General features: G+C 35.5%; 1 protein-coding gene across 1 annotated transcript; it reads right to left on the bottom strand.

Moving 5' to 3' along the window:
• Positions 1 to 679: 679 nt before the first annotated feature.
• LOC134694349 (uncharacterized) lies at positions 680 to 26967 on the bottom strand. Its single transcript, XM_063555353.1, has 8 exons — positions 26784 to 26967; positions 7842 to 8678; positions 6944 to 7050; positions 4556 to 5824; positions 3493 to 3526; positions 2621 to 2898; positions 2410 to 2440; positions 680 to 957 (listed from the first exon to the last, which is right to left on the bottom strand). The coding sequence occupies exons 1-8, from the start codon at positions 26965 to 26967 to the stop codon at positions 680 to 682; spliced, it is 3018 nt and encodes a 1005-aa protein (XP_063411423.1).
• Between the last annotated feature and the right edge of the window lie 220 nt (positions 26968 to 27187).

The raw sequence follows: 27187 nt of genomic DNA, 5'->3' as shown, positions 1-27187 counted from the left end.
GATACTAAAGGGACAGTCATAAATCTAAAAAAAAACTGACAACGCCATGGTTAAAAATGAAAAAGACAAACAGACAAACATGGCACAACATAGAAAACTAAAGAATAAACAACACGAACCCCACGAAAAACTAGGGGTGATACCAGGTGCTCCGGAAGGGTAAGCAGATCCTGCTCCACATGTGGCACCGTCGTGTTGCTCCTGTGTTAACAAATCCGGCAACTAGTCTAATTCGGTAGGTTACATTCATGAAGGGGATTGTAGTTACGACGTAAGGAACATATCCGATATCATTTATGAAACGGTTTTTCGATAACGGTCAACCAATTCGTGATGGCGTCTGTAAAATTTACGAAGGGATCATGATTTTAGCTTCACCATTGTGAACTCTTGGTTTAAATAAATTTAGTAAATTACATATTTTACAAAACCTGCAGTTGTCTTATTTTGAATGAATGATATGATCATTCAGGTTATGAACAGATTTATTATTGGGTTTTTCACTAAAATACAAATTGCATTCTGTATGCTTTTATTAAGTTAAAAAACAATAATTATTCAATGAAAATTTATAAAACATTCTGTTATGTACAAATTTACAATAATTACATTTAAAAAAAAAGCCCAAGGTAAAATGACATGGTACACATATCTGCATCAGTATGCCTGATTAAGAATGTTATTCGTTTATCATGCTTATGCAGTTGATTTTTCCAATCCTATGCAAGGCTTTGATCAGTGACAAATTTCTTGGGGCTTTCTTCTGCTTCCAGATCCGTAAAATTTCCCTCGTCTGATTCAACAGCTTGTCCTTGTGTTCGTACTGTATGTTCTGTATCTCAGACATGGTCAGCCCAAGTTCTACACCTAACTGCATACTACTGTTTCCGATATGGTTTGCTAGACACTGCAATGTAGTGGTAGATGGTACTTTGGTCAGGATATCATCTGTAATTCCTAAAAAGGAAGTATGCCCATGTAGATTATATCAACATTTAAAAAACAAAAGGTGTACTATACGAATATACTATTAAAAAGTCATAAGTATAAGAGAAACTGACAAAGCCATGGTGAAAACAAAAGCCGACGAGAAGACTGATCAACACGAACCCTTGGGACATTTTTTAAAGTCCACCTCATTATAAGAGCTACCACTAGTGAATGTTATTGCTATCATTTGGTCCTCAACAAACAAAAATCAATAGGCTGACAAAACCCCTTTAAATAGACGATTCTTTCCGCGTCTCATTTTACTTAAATATAACTTGATCTAACTGTTAAAGCGAGATATTCAAAATTCCAAAATTAATGCGTGGATTTATCTTGATCATTGCGGAAAATAAGTAGTAGCACTTATAAAGGGACTCTCTTATTTTATGTCCCATTTATGGGCATTAAGTTTTCTGGTCTGTGCGTCCGTCTGTCCGTCCGTCCGTCTTTCCCGTTTCATTTTAAAGTTTTGGTTAAAGTTTTGGTTTAATTTTTTGGTCGAGTTAGTTGAAGTCCGATCAACCTGAAACTTAGCAAACATGATATGATCTTTCTAATTTTAATGCCAAACTAGAAATTTCATCCCGTTTTCATGGTCCACTGAACATAGAAAATGATAGTGCGGATGGGTCATCCGTGTACTTGGGACACATTCTTGTTTATATTTTTTTTACTCAAACTTGAGTCATTGGAATTGTTAAGGATCCACGTTTAAAACTAATAGTCTTAATATAACTGCATGTTCCCCATTAAAGTAGAGTATAAAGATATATTTTAATATACTTATTTTAGCCTGGACGGAAATCAAGTGAAATATCTCTCCATTGCGGGTTCGTACATTGCCATGATCCACATTGTTTGTTCATAATAAAAGTAGTGTAGTGTAGTGTTTAAATTTGCAAAGCCTACCAAAAGTTAGAAGTTTATTAAATGACGATAGTTTTCTGTTATATTCATGTTGAATAGCATTTTTATTACTATTTTAGAATTATTACACACTTATCAATATTGATACAAAAAAAACACGTAAGAGACAGCTAGCGATTAATACTCCTAGACACTTATTTAGTTTCATCATTCCGTAAGGACTATAAACTTGAGATTGCCTAGTCGCCCAAATGCGATACGTTGTTTGGCTTGCCGAAAATATATTTTATCATCATGATCGCCCAGCTGGTGACTAAATATTCTTATTGAATCCTATTCTACCTTTTCCCCTGTAATATTAGCAACACATAATTCCCGAACGGAATCCTGATTGTCTAAGCGTTTTATGGTTATGGTCCTACTATGTAAGTCTCATGCAGTGTGCAGTTAAAGTTCTTGAGAGGGATAAAACTAGATAAGGAAGATATGGTAATTTAGTTAAGATTGCAGCTTATGTATATCTTATTTTGACAAGTTGCATTTAAAACTTGCCTGAGGTATCGGGAACTACATCTCTAAAAACCTGAAATGAGACAACAATAGTTAAACATTCATAGACACACATTCATCGAGAAGTATTTTGTTTTTACCCACTAACGAGATAATGAACTGAATGTAACGAATTATTCAGATATAATTGAATACATTTACTTAGACTCGTACTTCAATTTAAGGTAAGATAATTGGCTGCTATTTTCCATACCTGACAAAGTAGATGTTTATCTAGTTTGCATTCTTCTAAGGCATAAATGATGTCTTGAAATGTTGGATTTCTCCTCCCTTCTTTCCATCTTAACATGGAAGTAAATTTGGAATCGTCAGGGTGAAGATGTTGGAACTGTTGATTAACATCTTCCCAAATACTTTTGTCCATTCCAAGTAAAAGGAAGAGCTCACGACAATGATCATGCGTAAGTCTTGCCACAAATCTGAGTAAGTGTTTTTCTTCGGGACATTGCTCTATTTCTATTTCACCAAGACCTGTTGGGATATACTGATTTTGGGTTTATGTTTCATTTTTATTGCGAAATGAGTGTAACTTGCAATACCTTTAACACATAAGATTATAAGAAGAGAAGTAATAAAAGTCTTATTTAAAATATTGTTTAATTTGCACGTGGTTTAAGAATATGACATTAGTTTTGTTCCATGTGTTTTATCATTCAAATGAATGTTTAATTGATTATCGTAATATATACTAAGGATTCAATAAACACTGCTTAAATTTATGTAAAAAGAATGTATAAACACATTGTGTGTAAACTTACATTAATTGAATTGACATTTTTGTATAACCTTTAAACGGAGAAGCTACGATCACTCCGGTTTTGTAAGGTGATATTTTTTTGGCAAAGTCTTCATTGTAGAATTATTTAGATTTTTTAGTGTTAAACTCTCGACTTTTTATCGTTTATCGGGATTTTGTTATGCAGTGCTTTTTTCGGTTTCCTTTCGACTAGTTTTCACTTCGGTATCGCCCGCTTATTTTATCTCGATTTGTAAGGCTAGTATTTGGTAAAACTTGACACATCTTCTTGCATCGTATGTAAAAACTTATTAATGTATCAAACATACCGTTACACGATTCGTCACATATCTCACAATAAATCTGTAAAATATTGAAAAAAAAAGATTGCACATAAAATTTATCAAAGGTACAAGACGTATGATTTAATTAACCATTACACAAAATGCAGCAGTTGTGCTCATATCAAAATAGATTAATAGCCAAATCAACTAAAGAACCTTTGTGATCACGCTCACAGACTCCACACCTCTACATTGTCACTACTCAGAAAACAAAATGTTACATGTTTTCTAATTTCAAAGACTGCTACAAAAATCAACTAATGAAGATAAATGGTGTATATGCACATCTACATATCATGTCCTTATTATCTACATTTCATGACATTTTATCAAATGGTTTCAGAGCATCAATGTTGCAGATGCAAATTTAGGAAAAAAATCTAACTTCTAAGAAGCTTAACTCATAGAAAAAAACTAATCATTATTTCCTGTCGATAATTGTTGGTTATCACAACGAGATTGACTTTTCGCTTGAGCCGATACGGCGAAAGTGAGAAAAGCAATTGAGTTAAAATGACAAACGATGATCGGTTTATCGCTAATTAGCCAATGACGACGTTGATATTTACATTGATAACTAGACAACGGCACGTGCGATCCTCAGTTTGTAGCGATAAATTTATACATCACTGTACTGTGCTGAAAAAAGAAATAATGGGTCAGTAAGATTAGGGGAAAGTTTAGTAAAATAGCGATTAACCAGCTATCTAGTATGTTCTAATTATCTACAGCATTTCATGAAATTCTGTCGTGTAGGTTCAGAGTATTTGCGATGACAACCTGTTGCATAAGGAGAATAAATAAGTGCATGTATTCGGTAAACAGGAAATGGATCCGCGATGAATCCGTAAAGGAATAACACAAAATTTAGCTCATATAAAGGGTGTTATTTAATTGAAGGGATCTCTTCTGTGAAGTTCCTTCGAAAAAGTGCGATGTCAACATTTTATCAGACGCGCCATAAGTAGGAATTAAACGTGGACGGACGTAAAACAGTATAGATTTATCCACTCTATTAGAGCTTAGGTATAACATGAAAAATACGTACTTTTTCAGAAAACCACAATTTAAGACAATTGACATCATGACTTTGCTTGTGGCAGCTGCACCGCAATCCTGGATCTTGACCGGATGCTTGCATATTTTTAGGTTGGAAGAAGCATAAAGTTTTTTGACAATGAACACCAAACTCTATATTGAATGGCATGACCATATGAGACTTCTGTTGCACTGTTTTGGTCTCCTCCGAAAGCGTTGAATAAAATTCAGAAATTCTGTAAACTGCTGCAGTCAAACATTCTTGTACGGAAGATGCAAGTGTTGGTACAATATCTTCCTTCCTCTTTGAATGGATGAGATATACCACAACTCTATTTTTCACTACCTGAACTGCAACATCGTGACTCTTATCCACTTCTACAACGGCAAGATCGCTGAACAACAATCTCTTTTTTTCTTTGTAATTTTTTACACCCCACATGGTGACGAATGATCCAAGGAATCTATATGTAAGCGCTGGAGGAATGACTTCTTCAATGAATGTATATGACATTATTATAGATGTTTTTGAAGTGCAAAATTTTTTCATGTACTTGGTTTTATTAGGCCTTGTTATCAAACATGGAACAAGAAACCTTGGCATGTCTTGAATGTTGCAATTCAAATTGTCATCGTGAGTTTGCGGAGCAACTAAGATGTCAAGATGAACTAAAACTTCAATCATAAATTCTTTATAGGGAAGAATTTGGTTAAAAGCGTCCTGATTCCATATTAGATAAATATCCTCACGTTCAATAAAGCCCGTATCTATCAATGATTTCAAGATACGAACAAACTGCTTCTCTTTGATCCAAAACTGCTTTTCTGTTACTATTGATCGAAGAACATCTACAAGGAAGGCTGGTCTAATGATGACAAAGTTACGAAGGGTATTTGTATTGAAGTAAAGAACCTTTCCCAGAGAATGTTGAACCAAAAGAAAAGTTTCTAGTTGCTGTTCTGTGAGTACCATTGATTTGTTTTGTACATTTAGCATTTCCAGTTGTTTTTTTGACATGACATTTATGCCCTTTTCTGCTTCCATTAATAATTGCAATTCCAGTGGAACCCATACTGTTGGCATAAGTTCTCCCCAGCGTGGATTCTCACTAGCGCTGTTCATCAGAGTCATTCGGAGATCTTCAATCTCTGGATCGTTTACATCTATAGCGTTGATAAAAATGAGTGGCCTGAAGTCAAGATGTTTGAGACCTGCATGTGATTTAAATAAATCCCCAATTTGATCCATGAGCTTGTTTCTGTGTGATTCCTGCTTTTTCTGAAAGGATTAAGTTACACATTAAAATTCAGGTTGTCATTGATAGAAACGTCAACAAATTGAAGAAGAATATCACTGTATTTCATTTCTATACATGTTCTTCATTTCTGTTCTTCGCCTTGCTTGTTATAAATATATACATGTATAATTCGACTATTTTCTTTTTGGATTTCCGCAACCCTTTCATTTTATTTCCTTAACTATATAATCCTAATTTGTTGCTTCAAGTCATTTACGTTCATTTATATGTTTCTGAGTTTAGTGAGACGGCCATTTTCCCTTAACTAGTACACATTTTTGTTCAGGGGCCAGCTGCATCCCGCATTCGCTTCGTTGAAGACCCATTGGGGGGCTTGGTTCGTGTTTTGCTCATTTATCGGGTTGTTTACTCTTGATACATTCCCAATTTCCATTCTCAATTTTATTAAATGATCAAACATGAATATACAGGATGTGTGACGAGCAATTCCAAACATACTATGATAAGGAAAGATTTTACAAAACAAACACTACTGAAACCGAGTTTATAATCATAATCTTATATTCATGCATATGCAAAAATCATTAGGAAATAATTCTTAAGTTATAGTTGTGATACACTGATGTTCCATTATCATGATTAAGACCTCGCAAATACTCCATAGCAAAAATCATAGTCTATTTTCCTTTTTGCTCTGATTAACATAGGTTTCACTGGTTGATATCTTACCAAAAAATGTGCACCAGTATCAGATTTAGAGAAAACATCTTTCAAATTATTTTTTTTTACCGGGACTGTATAGTTTTAAATCATAAACTTTTTTTGAAATTTAATGAAAATATTGCAAGTATTTATAATGTTGTTTTTTTTATACTTGTCAATTTTACAAGAAATATGGGACAACCTTTAATGAATATATATACCGTAAAAAGTGGGGGGGAAATACGGAAATTTGGTGAATCCTTTTGAGCTAACTATCGACAAGAGACAGAAAAGGTGCACATGAACATGACCGAAGCTGCATGTCATAGTACAGCCTCATTTATCAAGTGGCAATATATCATAGAATACTTTAAGTCAACATTTAGAGGCTGAAAAAAAATTGAATAAAGATTTTTATCTTTACCCTGCAAAAATACCTTTGAAATCTTATCTTTATGCGTAGCTACAAAAACTATTCTTGGAAATCCTCCATCTAAGCGTTTGGAGTATGTTAAAATGGAATTCACCCAGTGAATCAGATATACTGAAAATAACAGAAAGCTACAATAAATGAATGCATGATAAACAAATATCCATTTATCTGGTTTATTATAATAACATGATGTAAATGAGAAATACACTCAAGGCCAAATGGGTAAGAACCTAAGTTTCTCAAAAGTTTTTCTTAATTTGCAAGCAGAAAATCTAACAATATTACGTGATAAATTAAGTCAGGATCGAAGCATGAACTACACAGCTGATGATATCCTTTGGGGTTCATTAGCAATACCAACAAGCCAGTATATTTAAATAAAAATAATAAAATCTAGCCCTCGAAGCACTTTTCCGCACTATCCTGGGGAAACAAGGGCAGGAATAATAACATGAACACAAATAGCCTCGTTCTATTGATATATAAATCAACCAATCATAGATACCAGTATTGAAATTTTATATTTACGCCAGATGCGCGTTTCGTCTACAAAAGACTCAGCATTGACGCTCGTATAAAAAAAAAAAAATTAAAAATTGTTCTATTGATAAATAAGTCTCTTCATTCAGTAAAAACTCCATCAATCTGGTAAAGGAATGAAGGCTGATATTGATACGTTTTACTGTCATAGTCATTCAGTGTCAAATGATAAAATGTGACCGTGTCTTAGATTGTCAGACATCAGTACAGTTCTAATCACGTTAGGCGTTATTATAGAAAGAAAACTTGGTTAAATTCTTATTGAAAATTCTAGATACTGCGATTTTTTTATATTTATACAACAGGCGATACAATGTTTAATTTAATGAATAACGAACTTATAAAAGGCACCATCATCTCACCTGCCACTGAAGAATGTTTAGTGTAATGTCCTGACAGAAATGCTAAATCCCGTCTTGCCTTTTTTAAGTCAATGCTTCCGTTGAACATCAATACAAAAATCCCTCTGCTTGTAATAAAGAGCTGATGGGTCATATGATAATCTTTCTGTCCGCCAAAATCCCAGATATCTATAGGTATTACCGTTTGCTTATACTTTCCATCCGTTATAGCTTCGACAACTAGTTGGTGGATCTTTTGGTGAGATAATTCACTTGATATCTTTTTCTTTAACTGTTCTTCAAACGAAACACTTGGCACATTGTCGTCTTCTGGTAATATTCTTGATTCATTTGTTTCTTTGTTCACAGCATGACTAAGGGGTGAATTCCTTTTCGAAATAGAGATTCCTCTGTAATATTTTTTCGGAGCAACAGACACTTTTTTATTTTTGTCTCGAGCAGCACTAATTTCTAAACCAGAGGGAATACTACATTCATTTGTGGTTTCTTGCTCAGACACATATGCTCCTTTGTAATTATCACTGACGACAATTGAATCACTAGAGCTGGGAGTTTTACTAGCCGGCAAATTACTTGTGTCACACTCGAAGTTAGAAATACTGTTATCACTTTTGGTAATATTTTGCACATCGCTTTTTGAAATGGTTTCTCCGATAGATGGAGATTCTGGGCGTGCACTACTTGTATTATCTTCGATAACAGGTTGTATAGTAAATTTTGTTGTAGGGACCATTTTTATATATTCTGAAGTATTGAAATCAGATTTAGGCGTTTCTGTTCTTTCAGATTTAGAAATAGTCATTAGCATACTCATAAGTACCTCCTGAATAGCACAACCTGAAACAAATCAACCTTCTCATTGTATATGGCACAATCCATATTTATTAACTAGTATGATAAAACTATTGATTTTATCATATCCTTTTTAACTTAAATGCTTATTTTTTTTTACATATATCACCTAAAATTTAATGATAATTGCCCTGCTAATCAAAATGTTTCTATCATTCAATTATATATCTATACACATATAGCAAAGAAAAAAATAATAGGCAAAACAAAAACAAATAATAATCAGAACAAAAGCAATAGATATCACTTCTGGTTTATTTAATCTGTTACTTCAATGTGATGTTTAAGAAAAATGATTTGATGTACTCTTTCATTGAAATAAGCCACTTCCGGTTTAAATAATGGTATTCACTTGTATTATTGAGGAATAATCCTGATTTCATATACATAAAGGAAAAAAACTCTCGGTAATTTGAATAAATTTTTTTTTTATCAAAATAATTACAAAATTGCCTTTTAATACCATCATTGTCATATTCCCGAATATGAATGTTATACCGAGTATAAAATTGCATTTATATACAACGTATCTCTGTAATATGTACATCCAACACTCATGTATTTAATTTTGATGTTACTGTTAACCGGGCTGAAGTACGTCCATTATTCATAGTTCATTATTCATTATTCAATAATGAATAATGAAATAGTTCATTATTCACTATTCAATACTGAAAAATGAATAATGAATAATGAAATGGTTTATGTTTCATTATTCAAATTGAACCGGTGAATAGTGAAAAAAATATAAAAAAATTTGACCGTGACACTATAGCTACATTTTGATTTGCAATGACCATAAGAGGGTTTACGGACGACCTAAATGCAACAATATGCATAAAAATGAGGAAATATCAAAAAGAAGATGTGGTATTATTGTCAATGAGACAAACATCCACAAAAGACCAAAATGACACAGACATCAACAACTATAGCTCACCGTACAGCCTACAACAATGAGCAAAGCACATACCGCATAGTCAGCTATAAAAGGCCCCAATAAGACAATGTAAACAACTAACGGCCTTATCTATTTTACAAAATGAACGAAAAACTAATATGTAACACATAGACAAATGACAACCACTAAATTACAGACTCCTGAAATGGGACAGACACATACATAAATAATTCAGCGGGGTTAAACATGTTAGCCAATTTTGAATAATGAAATGGATATTTTGAATAATGGAATGGACTGCTGCGATCCTTTAACCCCTAATTATAGATAAACCTTCAACCACATTCGAAAGCTTATAACGAGACAAACAAAATGTATATAGTCAACATGTTACGCAACGCATATTAGAGGACTTAAATGTCGAAATACGCGTGAAAGTTAAGAAATAGCCAATTTTGAATAATGAAATGGATATTTTGAATAATGGAATGGACTGCTGCGACCCTTCAACCCCAAAGTATAGATAAAACTTATACCTCATTCGAAAGCTTATAACGAGAGGAACAAAATGTATATAGTCAACATGTTCCGCAACGCATATTAGAGGACTTAAATGTCGAAATACGCGTGAAAGTTAAGAAATAGCAAATTTTGAATAATGAAATGGATATTTTGAATAATGGAATGGACTGCTGCGACCCTTAAGCCCCTAATTATAGATAAAATTTATACCTAACTCAAACGCTTATAACGAGAGGAACAAAATGTATATAGTCAACATATTCCGAAACGCATATTAGAGGACTTTAATGTCGAAATACGCGTGAAAGTTAAGAAATAGCCAATTTTGAATAATGAAATGGATATTTTGAATAATGGAATGGACTGCTCCGACCCTTCAACCCCAAATTATAGATAAAACTTATACCTTATTTGAAAGCTTATAACGAGAGGAACAAAATGTATATAGTCAACATGTTCCGCAACGCATATTACAGGACTTAAATTTCGAAATACGCGTGAAAGTTAAGAAATAGCCAATTTTGAATAATGAAATGGATATTTTGAATAATGGAATGGAATGCTGCGACCCTTAAGCTCCTCATTATAGATAAAATTTATACCTAATTCAAAAGCTTATAACGAGAGGAACAAAATGTATATAGTCAACATATTCCGTAACGCATATTAGAGGACTTAAATGTCGAAATACGCGTGAAAGTTAAGAAATAGGTAATTTTGAATAATGAAATGGATATTTTGAATAATGGAATGGACTGCTGCGAGCCTTCAACCCCAAATTATAGATAAAACTTATACCTCATTCGAAAGCTTATAACGAGAGGAACAAAATGGATATAGTCAACATGTTCCGCAACGCATATTAGAGGACTTAAATGTCGAAATACGCGTGAAAGTTAAGAAATAGCAAATTTTGAATAATGAAATGGATATTTTGAATAATGGAATGGACTGCTGCGACCCTTAAGCCCCTAATTATAGATAAAATTTATACCTAATTCAAACGCTTATAACGAGAGGAACAAAATGTATATAGTCAACATATTCCGTAACGCATATTAGAGGACTTTAATGTCGAAATACGCGTGAAAGTTAAGAAATAGCCAATTTTGAATAATGAAATGGATATTTTGAATAATGGAATGGACTGCTCCGACCCTTCAACCCCAAATTATAGATAAAACTTATACCTTATTTGAAAGCTTATAACGAGAGGAACAAAATGTATATAGTCAACATGTTCCGCAACGCATATTACAGGACTTAAATTTCGAAATACGCGTGAAAGTTAAGAAATAGCCAATTTTGAATAATGAAATGGATATTTTGAATAATGGAATGGAATGCTGCGACCCTTAAGCTCCTCATTATAGATAAAATTTATACCTTATTCAAAAGCTTATAACGAGAGGAACAAAATGTATATAGTCAACATATTCCGTAACGCATATTAGAGGACTTAAATGTCGAAATACGCGTGAAAGTTAAGAAATAGCTAATTTTGAATAATGAAATGGATATTTTGAATAAAGGAATGGACTGCTGCGACCCTTCAACCCCAAATTATAGATAAAACTTATACCTCATTCGAAAGCTTATATCGAGAGGAACAAAATGTATATAGTCAACATATTCCGTAACGCATATTAGAGGACTTAAATGTCGAAATACGCGTGAAAGTTAAGAAATAGCCAATTTTGAATAATGAAATGGATATTTTGAATAATGGAATGGACTGCTGCGACCCTTAAGCCCCTAATTATAGATAAAATGTATACCTAACTCAAAAGCTTATAACGAGAGAAACAAAATGTATATAGTCAACATATTCCGTAACGCATATTAGCGGACTTTAATGTCGAAATACGCGTGAAAGTTAAGAAATAGCCAATTTTGAATAATGAAATGGATATTTTGAATAATGGAATGGACTGCTCCGACCCTTCAACCCCAAATTATAGATAAAACTTATACCTCATTCGAAAGCTTATAACGAGAGGAACAAAATGTTTATAGTCAACATGTTCCGCAACGCATATTAGAGGACTTAAATGTCGAAATACGCGTGAAAGTTAAGAAATAGCCAATTTTGAATAATGAAATGGATATTTTGAATAATGGAATGGACTGCTGCGACCCTTCAACCCCAAATTATAGATAAAACTTATACCTCATTCGAAAGCTTATAACAAGAGGAACAAAATGTATATAGTCAACATGTTCCGCAACGCATATTAGAGGACTTAAATGTCGAAATACGCGTGAAAGTTAAGAAATAGCAAATTTTGAATAATGAAATGGATATTTTGAATAATGGAATGGACTGGTGCGACCCTTCAACCCCAAATTATAGATAAAACTTATACCTCATTCGAAAGCTTATAACGAGAGGAACAAAATGGATATAGTCAACATGTTCCGCAACGCATATTAGAGGACTTAAATGTCGAAATACGCGTGAAAGTTAAGAAATAGCAAATTTTGAATAATGAAATGGATATTTTGAATAATGGAATGGACTGCTGCGACCCTTAAGCCCCTAATTATAGATAAAATTTATACCTAATTCAAACGCTTATAACGAGAGGAACAAAATGTATATAGTCAACATATTCCGTAACGCATATTAGAGGACTTTAATGTCGAAATACGCGTGAAAGTTAAGAAATAGCCAATTTTGTATAATGAAATGGATATTTTGAATAATGAAATGGACTGCTGCGACCCTTCAACCCCAAATTATAGATAAAACTTATACCTTATTTGAAAGCTTATAACGAGAGGAACAAAATGTATATAGTCAACATGTTCCGCAACGCATATTAGAGGACTTAAATGTCGAAATACGCGTGAAAGTTAAGAAATAGCAAATTTTGAATAATGAATGGATATTTTGAATAATGGAATGGACTGCTGCGACCCTTCAACCCCAAATTATAGATAAAACTTATACCTCATTCGAAAGCTTATAACGAGAGGAACAAAATGTATATAGTCAACATGTTCCGCAACGCATATTAGAGGACTTAAATGTCGAAATACGCGTGAAAGTTAAGAAATAGCAAATTTTGAATAATGAAATGGATATTTTGAATAATGGAATAGACTGCTGCGACCCTTAAGCCCCTAATTATAGATAAAATTTATACCTAATTCAAACGCTTATAACGAGAGGAACAAAATGTATATAGTCAACATATTCCGTAACGCATATTAGAGGACTTTAATGTCGAAATACGCGTGAAAGTTAAGAAATAGCAAATTTTGAATAATGAAATGGATATTTTGAATAATGGAATGGACTGCTGCGACCCTTCAACCCCAAATTATAGATAAAACTTATACCTCATTCGAAAGCTTATAACAATACAAACAAAATGTATATAGTCAACATGTTACGCAACGCATATTAGAGGACTTAAATGTCGAAATACGCGTGAAAGTTAAGAAATAGCCAATTTTGAATAATGAAATGGATATTTTGAATAATGGAATGGACTGCTGCGACCCTTAAGCCCCTAATTATAGATAAAATTTATACCTAATTCAAACGCTTATAACGAGAGGAACAAAATGTATATAGTCAACATATTCCGTAACGCATATTAGAGGACTTTAATGTCGAAATACGCGTGAAAGTTAAGAAATAGCAAATTTTGAATAATGAATGGATATTTTGAATAATGGAATGGACTGCTGCGACCCTTCAACCCCAAATTATAGATAAAACTTATACCTCATTCGAAAGCTTATAACGAGAGGAACAAAATGTATATAGTCAACATGTTCCGCAACGCATATTAGAGGACTTAAATGTCGAAATACGCGTGAAAGTTAAGAAATAGCAAATTTTGAATAATGAAATGGATATTTTGAATAATGGAATAGACTGCTGCGACCCTTAAGCCCCTAATTTTAGATAAAATTTATACCTAATTCAAACGCTTATAACGAGAGGAACAAAATGTATATAGTCAACATATTCCGTAACGCATATTAGAGGACTTTAATGTCGAAATACGCGTGAAAGTTAAGAAATAGCAAATTTTGAATAATGAAATGGATATTTTGAATAATGGAATGGACTGCTGCGACCCTTCAACCCCAAATTATAGATAAAACTTATACCTCATTCGAAAGCTTATAACGAGACAAACAAAATGTATATAGTCAACATGTTACGCAACGCATATTAGAGGACTTAAATGTCGAAATACGCGTGAAAGTTAAGAAATAGCCAATTTTGAATAATGAAATGGATATTTTGAATAATGGAATGGACTGCTGCGACCCTTCAACCCCAAAGTATAGATAAAACTTATACCTCATTCGAAAGCTTATAACGAGAGGAACAAAATGTATATAGTCAACATGTTCCGCAACGCATATTAGAGGACTTAAATGTCGAAATACGCGTGAAAGTTAAGAAATAGCAAATTTTGAATAATGAAATGGATATTTTGAATAATGGAATGGACTGCTGCGACCCTTAAGCCCCTAATTATAGATAAAATTTATACCTAATTCAAAAGCTTATAACGAGAGGAACAAAATGTATATAGTCAACATATTCCGTAACGCATATTAGCGGACTTTAATGTCGAAATACGCGTGAAAGTTAAGAAATAGCCAATTTTGAATAATGAAATGGATATTTTGAATAATGGAATGGACTGCTGCGACCCTTCAACCCCAAATTATAGATAAAACTTATACCTCATTTGAAAGCTTATAACGAGAGGAACAAAATGTATATAGTCAACATGTTCCGCAACGCATATTAGAGGACTTAAATGTCGAAATATGCGTGAAAGTTAAGAAATAGCAAATTTTGAATAATGAAATGGATATTTTGAATAATGGAATGGACTGCTGCGACCCTTAAGCCCCTAATTATAGATAAAATTTATACCTAATTCAAACGCTTATAACGAGAGGAACAAAATGTATATAGTCAACATATTCCGTAACGCATATTAGAGGACTTTAATGTCGAAATACGCGTGAAAGTTAAGAAATAGCCAATTTTGAATAATGAAATGGATATTTTGAATAATGGAATGGACGGCTGCGACCCTTAAGTCCCTAATTATAGATAAACTTTATACCTCATTCGAAAGCTTATAACAAGAGGAACACAATGTATATAGTCAACATGTTCCGTAACGCATATTAGCGGACTTTAATGTCGAAATACGCGTGAAAGTTAAGAAATAGCCAATTTTGAATAATGAAATGGATATTTTGAATAATGGAATGGACTGCTGCGAGCCTTCAACCCCAAATTATAGATAAAACTTATACCTCATTCGAAAGCTTATAACGAGAGGAACAAAATGTATATAGTCAACATGTTCCGCAACGCATATTAGATGACTTAAATGTCGAAATACGCGTGAAAGTTAAGAAATAGCAAATTTTGAATAATGAAATGGATATTTTGAATAATGGAATGGACTGCTGCGACCCTTAAGCCCCTAATTATAGATAAAATTTATACCTAATTCAAACGCTTATAACGAGAGGAACAAAATGTATATAGTCAACATATTCCGTAACGCATATTACAGGACTGAAATGTCGAAATACGCGTGAAAGTTAAGAAATAGCCAATTTTGAATAATGAAATGGATATTTTGAATAATGGAATGGACTGCTGCGACCCTTCAACCCCAAATTATAGATAAAACTTATACCTCATTCGAAAGCTTATAACAAGAGGAACAAAATGTATATAGTCAACATGTTCCGCAACGCATATTAGAGGACTTAAATGTCGAAATACGCGTGAAAGTTAAGAAATAGCAAATTTTGAATAATGAAATGGATATTTTGAATAATGGAATGGACTGCTGCGACCCTTCAACCCCAAATTATAGATAAAACTTATACCTCATTCGAAAGCTTATAACAAGAGGAACAAAATGTATATAGTCAACATGTTCCGCAACGCATATTAGAGGACTTAAATGTCGAAATACGCGTGAAAGTTAAGAAATAGCAAATTTTGAATAATGAAATGGATATTTTGAATAATGGAATGGACTGCTCCGACCCTTCAACCCCAAATTATAGATAAAACTTATACCTTATTTAAAAGCTTATAACGAGAGGAACAAAATGTATATAGTCAACATGTTCCGCAACGCATATTACAGGACTTAAATTTCGAAATACGCGTGAAAGTTAAGAAATAGCCAATTTTGAATAATGAAATGGATATTTTGAATAATGGCATGGAATGCTGCGACCCTTAAGCTCCTCATTATAGATAAAATTTATACCTAATTCAAACGCTTATAACGAGAGGAACAAAATGTATATAGTCAACATATTCCGTAACGCATATTAGAGGAGTTAAATGTCGAAATACGCGTGAATGTTAAGAAATAGCCAATTTTGAATAATGAAATGGATATTTTGAATAATGGAATGGATTGCTGCGACCCTTTAGCCCCTAATTATAGATAAACTTTATACCTCATTCGAAAGCATATAACGAGAGCAACAAAATGTATATAGTTAACATATTCTGCAACGCATATTAGAGGAGTTAAATGTCGAAATACGCGTGAATGTTAAGAAATAGCCAATTTTGAATAATGAAATGGATATTTTGAATAATGGAATGGACTGCTGCGACCCTTTAGCCCCTTATTATAGATAAACCTTCAACCTCATTCGAAAGCTTATAACAAGAGGAACAAAATGTATATAGTCAACATGTTCCGCAACGCATATTAGAGGACTTAAATGTCGAAATACGCGTGAATGTTAAGAAATAGCCAATTTTGAATAATGAAATGGATATTTTGAATAATGGAATGGACTGCTGCTACCCTTTAGCCCCTAATTATAGATAAACCTTCAACCTCATTCGAAAGCTTATAACAAGAGGAACAAAATGTATATAGTCAACATGTTCCGCAACGCATATTAGAGGACTTAAATGTCGAAATACGCGTGAAAGTTAAGAAATAGCCAATTTTGAATAATGAAATGGATATTTTGAATAATGGAATGGACTGCTGCGACCTTTTAGCCCCTAATTATAGATAAACCTTATACCTCATTCGAAAGCTTATTACGAGATGAACACAATGTATATAGTCAACATGTTCCGCAACGCATATTAGAGGACTTAAATGTCGAAATACGCGTGAAAGTTAAGAAATAGTCAATTTTGAATAATAAAATGGATATTTTGAATAATGGAATGGACTGCTGCGACCCTTTAGCCTCTAATAATAGATAAACTTTATACCTTGTTCGAAAGCTTATAACGAGAGAAAAAAAATGTATATAGTCAACATGGGCCGCAACGCATATTAGAGGACTTAAATGTCGAAATACGCGTGGAAATGAAGAAACAGCCAATTTTGAATAATGAAATGGATATTTTGAATAATGGTATGGACTGCTGCAACCCTTTAGCCTCTAATTATAGATAGACTTCGTACCTCTTTCGAAAGCATATTTCGGAAGGAACAAAATGTTTATAGTCAACAAGTTCCGCAACGCATATTAGAGAAGTAAAGAACGACCTAAATATCGAAATACGCTTGAACATCAAGAAATAGCTTATTTTGATTTATGGAATGGACTACTACAGCCCTTCAGTCCCTAACAAAGGCAAATTGTATTCACCAAATTAAAGCGTATTGATAGAGGAATAACTTGAGTATAAATGATATGTGCCGCAATGACCATTAGAGGGGTTACGGAGGACCTAAATGCCAAAATATGAATGAAAATAAAAAAATAGCCAATTTTGAATAATGAAATGCATATTTTGAATTACAGAACACTTGTCTTACAGAATGGACTGTTGTGAGCCGTTGACCCCAGGCCCTTATTACCTTATACCTCAATTGAAGGCTTATTAAGAGATGAACAGTAGCATGATTATGAGAGTTCTGCCACACACCCATTTTTATGTTGGAGTCGAGGGAAACGTTTTCTTTGTGGATGAAATAAACACACACACACAAAAATAGAAATTCACAGATATAATAAACACAATGGACTTTAAGATTACAAATATGTCTGGTCAGAGATAGTATACGGCACAAGAGGTAGAAATTCTGAAAAAAAAATGGCCGCTGTAAAAGCCAATCGAGAACAGCGCTGCAATGATGAGGAAATTATCAAATTGCGAACAGTAGGACAGGACTCAACCTTGATTGTCAAAGACATTAAATACTTCGACACGAAGTAAAGGCCTGCAAAATTATAACCTTGTGCTGGAAAGCGGAAACTATTCGCACATGGGGATATGAGAGATTAAATAAGCAACTAACTACCGTCTTGGCAAAGAGAGAACCGATGGAGCTGTGCAAATTGTGAGCTATGGGATGAAAAATCATGACGCACCGCGTACGTTTCTCGACTTTCTTATTTTTTATAAGGATTGTAGGATCGAATGTGTTCGAATATATATGTTTTGTAGGCCCGAAAACTGGGTCTAAAAACAGTAAATTGGGAATGGTGGTTTTTGGGTGACCTAAATTTTTTTTTTGTTATGATGAAGACATTGATCCAATTGAACATGGAGTTAGTAGTTGAAAACGTCAAATATAGCCAAAATGAACCACCTTCGAGGGTAATCCCGGTTGAGAAAATATCAGTTGGTTGAGAGTTGATAGAAACGAAGACAAATCTTAAAATTCATCGTCGTCCCAAACCCTACACGAGGAGGTTGTCACCCAGGCAAAACAACTTGGGTCGAAAAGGGTTAGCAGGCTGATCGACTGCTAAAGAAGGTTCAGGAACAGATTTTAGAAAATAGGAAAGCCATTGCGGATAAAATTGAGGTACATTCGCCGAAAAAAAACGTTTAAAGATTTATTTACTATCTGGAATATGACCCCGCTTATTGGCATGGACGTGCATACCACCCTTAGGGTCTCTCTGATGTCACGGATGTAAGTTAAAGGCGATTGTGCGTTTTAAGGGGCAAAACAATGTAATCATGCACTGTATGTACCTTTGTAAATATTAATCCAACAGGTAATGCGGATGATGAGAACGGGGGATACTTTCACTCGGGAAACTAGATTTTCACCGCGGCCACGGACTTTGTTGAAACTCTTGAGGAGATGGATAAAAAGATCGTAGGAGGCCGATTGGACATATGACAAAACTAGGGAAATGGTGAATACTTCCTCGGTCCAGCGGGGTGTATCCCTTCTCGAAAGTACCTTTCTGTTTCGGAAATTCGCGGTGTTTGAATGGGAGGGAAAGGTTCCAATACAAATTGTTTTTATGCTCCTTATGACTTACGACAACAGGGGCCATCTTGATAGTGGTGTTTGTTGGTATTGTACTGGCGAACAAGATCGTCCAGGACATCGATATAGGTGCGTGTGGAGTTGGCTGAAAAGTTTCGAACGTTTGACAATACTCGAATTGTCTTCGTTCCCGCTGGAGTAGATATCGATACCTTGCTTTTACGTGTTTGTTGTAAAATGTTTGCCTTTGTCTGTCGATAGCTTCTTGGGCACACCGCTTGGAATGCATTCCGCAATGTCACCCTTCTTTTTCTTGAGTGGTATAATCCAGCCATATTTGGAAAATACATCGATAATGCTCAGGATAAATTCATTTCCCTTGTCTCTGGAAAAGTCACTCATATCAAAAAGTTCGCCCGCCCAAGTCTCATCCACACCACCCACCGCTACACAGCGTTTATGAAACTAGCGTCGAACTGGTTTGTGAACCCCTCAGCTAGCTCATCGGTCCAGCGAACATTTTTTTAACACCCAGAACGAATCCAACTTTGGTACTGATGATGGGTCCGACGATGCTGCAGTCCAAGTGTTAAGCGAGGCTACATTGTAGCATAGCTTCGTGAACGATGGAGTTGTGTGCGGATGAATCATTGCACTGGGCATAACAAAGATCGTGGTGATATGCTGCCTCGTCAACTTGATTAATGGGTTTTGACCAAGCCTTCAGGGTGTCGTCGGGAAGTTGTCGCTTTCTAAGTTAAGTCCCTGGCCTGGTGAAGTTGTGTCCGGGTAGATGCATTTTCATGGGTAATCGGTTGATTAGATGGTTCATGAACCATGTACCGGTTGTAGAAACAAACTTAGACATCTTGGCATCGCACACCTTGTAGTTGCCAACCTTTCACCGTCGCCCGTTGCTGGTCATTACCTCGCTGGTGTTACCTGCGTCCATCTTCCTACGACTTTCACACAGAAACTCATCGCTATTTTATTTTAACAAATGAACATTAAGGACATTTCATAGAGTGCTAACGCCCACACGAGGAGTAATCACTACCTCCTACTTCAATGATCGATAAGACGGTCGATCATTGGGACTGTGGTAAGACGACGCAGCTAAACAACCTATTCCTGTGCGATGGATGGCTCCGATTACAACCAATTGTTCGTCTTCGGATAATCCATTCACCAGCCTATCTACCAGCTGTTGGAGCAAGCGCTGGAATAAAGCTTCCACAAAGAAGATATCCGAGACCTCCTACAGTGCAGGGCAAGTCACCCTTCTCGTTGATCGATGTGGTCAACACCTTACTACCACCACGACACCCGAGTATTGACACTTTTTTCTTCGAGCAAGGAAGTGATGTACTAGACCCCCGAGTATTTGATCACAGCCGCAAGAACCTCATGGTGAACCTCATGGTGTTCTACGATGTTGAGAAAACAGAACACGTGTGAAGACAATGACGACTGTTTCTACCTGTACCAGAACTACTTCACACTGCCCATCCAGTCGATCCCGGATAATGCCTACTTCTCCTGCATCTCCCAGCAGAACGCTGAGAAAATCGACCACATCCGACGCAATCACTGCAACGATCTCACCAAGAAACAGTTTGACGTTCTGTGTAAGCATTTCTGGTCCAAGGCAAATGGAAAATATCGATGCCAACTAAATGAGTGCTATGCGGTATAAGATAAAGAATGGATCAGCTCGAATATTTCTTTAGGTATAAAGAATATCTGGACACAGTTCGAATGGCCCTGCAAATACAATTTTGAGTGGATTCCAGTCGATATGAGGAGCATATGTTGAAAATGCGGTTGCGTGATTCTTCACCCGATCTAAAGCAGTGGAGGTGATTTCAACGCAAGGACTCCCACCATTATGGTAAGGTGGAGCAATTTTCTTAATACCAATGCCCTGCAAAGACGATTTGAGGCCATTAGTTCACATACCCATGACACGTGAATCTATCGAAGAAAAGGGATCCGTAACAGCTGTGTAATACCTTCATGTGCAACTCATAAATTAGGGCGTTCACACAAACGCTTAGGGTCGTGCAACAGCATTCGATCTACTAGTATTAGATAAATGACGTAAGTTGCAAGACACCAAACGGAAGATTCAATCCAGTTATATACAGCATCGTCTCGACAAGTCTGAACTTAGCTGGGACCTTTAAAAGGTGATCACGCCTGTGGTTGAGGCTCAGCGAGAGGCAGCTTCACAGATCATCGAAAATATGGCAGACCTTCCTGCAACAGTGCCAGCCAGCCATTCCTTCACCACCGCCATAGTTTGCCGACCCACTACTCATTACACGACATACAGACACCGTCCTCTGAGCTCGAGCACAGCAGCATTTGCAGCTCAGTATACCGACATTGGTATCTTCATCGGAAACTCACTAGTTACTTTTGACGGCGATAATGTTTTTATGGACAGAGTGAAGTAAAAAGGAACCCTTGGCTTCTGGGAAGTCATGGTAAAAAAGAAACCATAATCGTTCGAGCTCGACGACCCTGACGACTATGCAGAGATCCTTAAAAGTTCCGGTACTATGTATAAAGGAAATTCCATCCTTGCAAGAACCCCGAAGGCGAATAAGAAATACATGTGGAAGGGAATCGTGTCCCACATCTACCAGAAGTATTAGTTTGGCATTGAGCTGCAAACCATGTTTTTTTTCCACTTCAAGCAACTTCTCGATCGCTTGGAACTGTGTGCTGCAGCTTACCGAGCAGGAAATAATGGTGTGCGCAACGAAATTGTATCGATTTTCCATGCTATTAAAAAAGGTAGACATATCATGAAGAATATATGGCGCTTCATCATAGCATCCTATAAGTAAAGGTTGCAAATCAAGAAAGGTTACGCCTGAAAGTACGCATACGGTGGTAGATGTCTGTTTGAAACAATCGCCAGTTTGGCTGCACACATGTTTACTTCATCTGCCACCAAAACCACAGGAAGTAAGGCCGTGAGTGCAAACACCAATGCAGCATTTAAAGGTGTTGCAAAAGAGGCCCCAAAGCCGTCGACTACGTTGTTGATAAAGTCACCCGCCCCCGAAACCGCAGAATGTCCACTCAACAGTCCAGTGTTCAACGCAGCAAACCGCAGCAAACCAAGTTGAACAACCTGATCTCCGGTTCTGGCATTGGTACCATCCACGACTTCGTGCAGCGCTTTAAATAAATACATAATGTCCAACATCCTTATCACCACCGAAGGGTTGGTCTTCGACGAAAGTCTCCAAGAATATCAGGTTCACGAATACGAACCTCAAGCTGGTGCCAACCTGAATAATCCAGTTGAGATCCGAATCAACATCGAAACCCAAGACTTGTTCCTCCATCCTGCTGAAAATGATCTCTTGGTAGAGGGGTGACTGTACAATAACGACGGTAGTGCATCTGCTTATGCAGATCTAGTGCCTCTCATTCTTAATGGGATCATGTATCTCTTTAAGACCATCAGATACAATAAATGCAAGCTCTCAAGCTAGCTGATCGAACATCCCAGTCGTTGCCATCCTCATGCTGGGAATGTTGATTTATCCCAACAATTTCTCCAAATTCCAAGGATTCAACTAGCTGTGGTACAAAGAACCATCTACCGAAGCCGAGGCCGAAAACATAGGGTTTGCAGCAGGACATGGGTATATTATCAACTAGCCCGCAAACAAAGGATCGTTTTCATTCACCATACATCCGAGACACATTTTCGGCTTTGCAGACGATTACAACAAGATTGTGCATGGATCAAGCACGAATTGTCACTCGTACGCGACTCGGACGACAATGCTATCCTGCTACTGCCGTCAACGACGTGGCGAAAATCAACCTGTGGACGTGGCGAAAATCAACCTGAGTCAGATCTCTTGGTTTGTTCTCATGTCCTTCCTTCCTTCCGATGAAAACAAAACTGCGGTTAGTTTAAACATATTTTATTGTTCCAAAAAGAGACAAATGGATTAGACACAAGTTTTCCAACTTAGTAACGTCTTCTCCAATATATACATAAATATACACATGAATGAACATTACATAAATTTGACTTTAACCAATTATTATTTTAGCATGAAGATATAAAAAATAAATTACATATAAATTTTTAGAATCGAATCAATGGATATTTAACACTTAATATAACCAATCGAATGCGCCTATTTTCAGAAGAAATAAATACAAACACACCGAACTGTAAATTAAATATGTTAGTGTACATGACAAGTGACTTTAGTCATGTGTGTGTAAGAATTTGTTTAAATGTAAATTACACACTCATAGTTTATAGTTACGGATTAACAGAAAAACGGAATAAATCTTAACGTAATTGTAAGTATCAATTTTGTTTTTTACTTAAATCCATTGAAACGTTTCAGAATGCAAAAGTCAATCATAAAGATCATTCGATTATCGTTCCCAAAAGAGCATACATACATTGATCATGTTCTAGTAAGATCTGTTACAGAGTAAGGTTGTCAAAGTTGAGAAAAACGCTTGGTACTTTTTATATACTTTTGTACAGATAGAAAAACACTATCATTTTCTTCAGAACTCAAAGACTCATCACCAGAGAGCAATAACTCAATTGTAATATTGATAGCAAAAACATTGATTTCATTCATCATTAATAGTCTTTCTGATGAAAAATTGTTACAATATAATAAATAATGTTTAGCATCTTCATTGATGAAGCCACATAAACAATTGGCATCTTGTACTAAGTTTGCATTAAACAAATCAGATTGAAGAGTGCTACAACGGTTTCGCAACCTTGCATGTAATACAGATAGTAAGCGGTCTCCAGAGCAAAAATTACTCGGAGGTTTTTTATTCTTATAGTATAACATGTGCAATTTGCTTTTAAATGATGAAAATGTTGGACTCTGTCTAATAATAATATCTAAAGTGTTCCACAATGTTATGGATGCTGGGAAATAAGAATGTTGATAAACCGACAAACGATTCACTGGAATAGTGATATTGTGTCTGTTTCGTAAATTGTAATTACTAATATCAGACACAAATTCTGGAACCAAGTCATGTAAATAATCTGGAGCCTGCGGTTGTACAAGACCATCCAGAGAAAGAGTAAGATCGATTGTGGTTTCCGAATACTACAGTGTGATTCTACAAGTGTTACCCCAAACTTACAGTTCCACTGGTGTTTGTCTGCCAAGAGCGGTCGGGAAAAACCGAGATACATCATCGTAGTACGATCAGACTCAAAATGCAATCGTGTTCGACCACTGCCAGTTGCGAACTATCTACGTCACTCTCATCGCAGAACGCTACTCGGCGCTAGACTTCAATGGGAGTTTCATCCTAACAGCAACGATGACTCTCGCCAGACTCTATCAACGTAATCAATAGCATCAACACATCTTGGGATTCAAAGGGCAGATTTACACGTTCGGTTTGATCACAAACGGCTATACAAGACGGGGAGCTCATTGTAAATATCATCAGAATCAACAGCATTCTTGGGAATAGTGATATTAGTGCGGCAGCTACACATATATTTGAGACGATTTGTACACATCCTGCTACAAGCATGACATTTGGCATAGACCTTCCTCAACTATTACTCTTTCATTTCAGAAACAGAAACATCTGCAAAAAATGTCTCACTTCCGGTAAAATCAAAAATTAGGGTTATCATACTTAAATCCGCCCTTTATCGAAGGCTAATATGTGAAAAGGTGTTATTATCATGCTACTAACATAATATTAGGTACCAATCTTTGTTATCTACTACCTTTGGCTATATGATAGAGATTAATTATCTTCAAAAACCCTACTTCTGGTATAGTCCAACATGGCGCACATACTACTAGAATAAGCTTATCTTTAGGGAGGGTAAATAAAATGTGTTTTAATGTATTGCTACTATCATTACATTGTGCAGCAAACCTTTCTTTTGTGTCTCTCGTGGATACAATGTATAAGAAATATCTCTTTAAAAACATTACTTCCGGTAATATCCAAAATTGCGGACATAGAAATATCTATTTTCTATTTCAACATTCTACTTTTTTCAAAATAAAAAGAAAACGCTCTTGTTGTGGGTTTTGTTGCTTGTCATTAAACTTTGTTTTCTAGTTTTCCACTAAATTATTCTGATCTAAATTTTTAAATAACACTTCCGGTAAAAAAAAACATATGGCGTAGATTTAAGAAATGAGTCCCCAAACCACATCTTTGATTTAAAGTTTTAGAAAGATTGATTGAAACTTAAAATACTATAACACTAAAAAAAATCAAGTTACTACTTTTTGGCTAAAAAAACCATATTCATTCATTGTCACCACCACATGAAAACAAAGCAGTGCAGGGGAGACCCGATTTTTCACATTAACAACGACCGCGATATCCTCTGTATTTGTATCAGTATATAAAATTGAGAATTGAAATGGAGAATGTGTCAAAGAGACAACAAACCGACCGAAAAAACAACAGCAGAAGGTCACCAACAAGTCTCCAATGTAGCGAGAAATTCCCGCACCCGGAGGCGTCCTTCAGCTGGCCCCTAAACTAGTACTAGTTCAGTGATCATTAACGTCATACTCATTTCCAAATTGTACACAAGAAACTAAAATTGAAATAATACAAGCCTAACAAAGGCCAGAGGCTCCTGCCTTGGGACAAGCGCAAAAATGCGGCTGGGTTAAATATGTTTGTGAGATCCCAACCCTCCATCTATACCACGAGCTAATGTAGAAAAGTAAACGCAGAACAATACGCACATTTAAAATCAGTTCAAGAGAAATTCGAGTCTGATATCAGAAGATGTAACCAAAGAAATTGAACGAAATGACAATAATACATAAATAACAACAGACTACTAGCAGTTAACTGTCATGCCAGCTCCAGACTTCAATTAAACTGACTGAAAGATTATGATTTCATAGTATGAACATCAGGCACAATCCTTCCCGTTAGGGTTTTAGTATCATACCATCATAAAATAAATGAGAAGAACACAACCCGTGTCATGCCAACAGCTGTTTTTTGATAAATGTGTTTAGTTCCGATGCAAAGACCCTATAAGTGAATCAATATTAACGCCAAAATATGCAATCTTTAATGACCTGACAACAGTATCGTAACTATATCCCTTCTTAATAAGTCTATTCAAGGGTTTTGTTTGTTTTGAGGTGAATACTGACACCTTTGTGCTTTATAAAGAAATTTTCCATAAAAAATGAATACATTGTAGATACCAATTCTGGATTTAATATAATTGTGGAATGTCAAAACACTTAGAGTGATTCTAACTTGTTTTCCACAATATTTGTTGCGTGGTAATCTTCGAACTTATTGGCAGTTATGTTTCTCTTAGGACGTGCTTTTGTATAAATTCGTCTGGTTCAATAACGGGAATCAGCCCCTGAACCACTTTGTACATAAACATCAACTTCTTACTTGTTCGTCTTGCAATTGTAAAGAGGTCTTGTAGTTCCAGTTTGGCAATCATATTGGAGACACAACCGTCCTCTCTTGACTTGTAATAGATGGTGATGAATCTTGCCGCTTGCCGTTGTATCCTTTCTAGCTTATTTGTGTTTGTTACCGTGTATGGGTCCCATACTATGGCTCCATATTCCATCGTTGATCTGACGAGCGAAATGTTTAATTTGTGGGTGATCCATTTGAGGTCTTTCGAAATATTTAGGACTAGGAACGGGTCATGCTTGACTTGTTGAAGTATGTGTCCACTTAAACTGTAGATTGTATTGCTTTTGTTTCTGATGCTTAGGATGTAGAATCTTTTGCATTGAACCGCATTCCCCAGTACATCCACAATGTACAAGCTTCTGCCAAAATGA

Source organism: Mytilus trossulus, chromosome 13 (assembly GCF_036588685.1).
Source record: "Mytilus trossulus isolate FHL-02 chromosome 13, PNRI_Mtr1.1.1.hap1, whole genome shotgun sequence".
In the NCBI taxonomy this organism is placed as follows: Eukaryota; Metazoa; Mollusca; class Bivalvia; order Mytilida; family Mytilidae; genus Mytilus; species Mytilus trossulus.
This window is presented reverse-complemented; position numbering and strand designations above follow the sequence as displayed.

What these genes read in the sequence shown, in the direction of transcription:
- LOC134694349 (XM_063555353.1), bottom strand. Translation starts at nt 26,967, where the DNA reads ATGGAATATGGAGCCATAGTATGGGACCCATACACGGTAACAAACACA. An exon ending in TAAACATTCTTCAGTGGCAG is followed by an intron (nt 7,051 to 7,841) that starts GTGAGATGATGG and finishes TGTTATTTTCAG; the next exon opens with TATATCTGATTCACTGGGTG. An exon ending in ATAAAGATAAGATTTCAAAG is followed by an intron (nt 5,825 to 6,943) that starts GTATTTTTGCAG and finishes TAATCCTTTCAG; the next exon opens with AAAAAGCAGGAATCACACAG.